This window comes from Penaeus monodon, chromosome 3 (genome assembly GCF_015228065.2).
Source record: "Penaeus monodon isolate SGIC_2016 chromosome 3, NSTDA_Pmon_1, whole genome shotgun sequence".
Classification (NCBI taxonomy): domain Eukaryota; kingdom Metazoa; phylum Arthropoda; class Malacostraca; order Decapoda; family Penaeidae; genus Penaeus; species Penaeus monodon.
Window position 1 is genome coordinate 41929436 of NC_051388.1, and position 2500 is coordinate 41931935.

Genomic DNA, 2500 nt, shown 5'->3' on the forward strand with positions numbered 1-2500 from the left:
GAGAGAGAGAAGAGAGGAGAGAGAGAGGAGAGAGAGAGAGAGAGAGAGAGAGAGAGAGAGAGGAGAGAGAGGAGAGACAAAAGAGAGAGAGAGGGGGAGAGAGAGAGAGAGAGAGAGAGAGGAGAGAGAGAGAGAGAGAGAGAGAAAGAGGAAGGGGGGGAAGGGGGGGGGGAAATTCATCGCTCCAGCACTCGAACAAGAGGAGAAAGAGGGTAAGTTGTTTTATGATTAAAAAGAGGAAAAAAGAAAACGAAATGTGATCGACACTGAAACTTTCCGATGATATCCAAGACTCCTTCCAGAAAATGCTGATTCCAGCGATTCCCACAAAAAGCAACTATTCCTTGAGAAAACGACTCTTCCCATAGAAAGCCACTATTCCCACACACAAAAAAAGAATAATAATTCCGATAGAAAACGACGATTTCCACCGAAAACAAAGATTCCTACACACTATCCCCACAGAAAACGACGACTCCCACAGAAGAAAACGAATTCCCTCAGACCCCCACCCCACGCCAAAGACACATCCAGTGACGAATTAGCCAATAGGGCTCCGCGAGGACGAGAGAGGAGTACACCGCCGTACTGCCGCCGCCGCCGCCGCCGAGATAATTACCCCCTGGGCTTTCGAGCGACGGATCTAAGGCCGGCACAGAAGAGGGGAGGGGAGGGGAGGGGAAAAAGTGGGGATGGGAAGGGAAAGGAGGGGAAGAAAAGGGAGAGTGAAGGGAAGAAGGAAGACAGGAAGGAGGCATAGGGAGAGGGGGGGGGGAGAAGAGGAGAGAAAGAAGGGAGGTGAATGATGGGGAAAAAAGTGGGAGAGGGAGGGGAAGGGGAAGAAAGGAGAGGAAGGAAAGGCGGGAGAGGAAGAGAGGGGGATGGGGGGATAGGCCTACAGGAAACTGAAGGAGAAGGGACACGGGGTAAGCTACGTAGAGGGGTGAGGGAAAGGGGAAGAAAGGGGGTCAAAAGGGGGTGGTGATAAAACGACAGTGGGCAGATAGATGAAGGTTAAGTGGAAGGAGGAAGGAGAGGGAAGAGGGAGGAAGAATGACGAGGAAAACGAAGCGGAGGAGGAGGAGGAGGGGAAAAAGAGGAATGGGAATGAGGAGAAGGAGGAGGCGAAGGAAGAGGAGGAGAAAGAGGAGGAGGAGGAGGAGGAGGAGGAGGAGGAGGAGGAGGAGGAGGAGGAGGAGGAGGAGGAGGAGGAGGAGGAGAAGGAGGAGGAGGAGGAGGTGGTGGGTCCTCCCCTAGCAACAATTACCGCCGCAGCATCTTATAAATCAGCCTTCCCCTCCCTCACTCCCTTAAACGACATGCGTTACGTCACGGCTGATTGGCCTGTAACCTCAAAATGGAAAGGAAGAGGAACTGGAGGAGGAGGAGGAGGAGGAGGAGGAGGAGGAGGAGGAGGAGGAGGAGGAGGAGGAGGAAGAAGAAGAGGAGGTGGAGGAGGAGGAGGAGGAAGAGGAGGTGGAGGAGGGGGAGAAGGAGGAGGAGGAGGAGGAGGAGGAGGAGGAGGAGGAGGAGGAGGAGGAGGAGGAGGAGGAGGGGGAGGAGGAGTAGAAAGAAAAAGAGGAGGGGGAAAGAAGCATGCGTTACGTACGGCTGTTTGGCCGTAATAAAAAGGGAAAAGGGAAAGGGGAAAACTGGAGGAGGGGGGGAGGAGGGGGGGAGGAGGAGGAGAAGGAGGAGGGGGAAAAGGGGAGGTGGAGGGGGAGGAGGAGGAGGAGGAGGAGGGGAGGAGGAGGAGGGGAGGAGGAGGAGGAAGAGGAGGTGGAGGAGGAGGAGGAGGAGGGGGGGGAGGGGAGGAGGAGGAGAAGGAGGAGGAGGGAGGAGGGGGGACGAGGAGGAGGAGGAGGGGGAAGGAGGAGGAGAGGAGGGGGAGGAGGAGGAGGGGGGGAGGAGGAGGAGGGGGAGGAGAAGGAGGAGGAGGAGGAGAAGGAGGGGAGGAGGAGGGGGAGGAGGGGGAGGAGGAGGAGGGGAGGGGAGGAGGAGAAGGTGAAGGTGAAGGTAAAGGAGGAGGAGGAGGAGGAGGAGAAGGAGGAGGAGTAGAAGGAAGAAAAAGAGGAGGAGGAAGAAGAGGAAAAGGAGAAGGAAGAGTCGGAGGAGGAAAAAGAAAAAGAAGGGGAGGAGGAGAAGAAGAGAAAGAAGGGGAAAGGGGTTGAAGAGGAGAAGGGAAGAGGAGGAGGAGGAGAAGAAGAGAAAGAAGAGGAAGAGGGTGAAGAGGAGAAGGAAGAGGAGGAGGAGGAGAAGAAGAGAAAGAAGAGGATGAGGATGAGGATGAGGATTAAGAGGAAGGGGAGGGGGCAGGGGGAGGAGGGGGAGGAGGGGCGGGAAGAGGAGGGGGAAGAGGAGGGGCAGCAGTAGTACTAGCAATAGCAGTGGTAGTAAACAACAACAGTATTATCATTATTTTCACCATCATTATTATCATAATCGTCATTAGCAACATATGTTACAGAGATGAATAAATCTCAAAGAAGAGCGACGAGAG

At 54.9% G+C, this 2500-nt stretch overlaps 1 protein-coding gene across 1 annotated transcript in view; it reads right to left on the minus strand.

The window, feature by feature from the left end:
• Nucleotides 1-2500, minus strand: part of LOC119586306 (uncharacterized protein DDB_G0271670-like) — a gene marked incomplete at its 5' end in the record, with an annotated part of 10097 nt that overhangs the window by 4226 nt on the left and 3371 nt on the right. The window contains 2 exons of the mRNA XM_037935019.1: nucleotides 1145-1239; nucleotides 1364-1566. Coding sequence (XP_037790947.1) covers nucleotides 1145-1239; nucleotides 1364-1566 — 298 coding nt within the window. The remainder of the gene's footprint in view (nucleotides 1-1144; nucleotides 1240-1363; nucleotides 1567-2500) is intronic.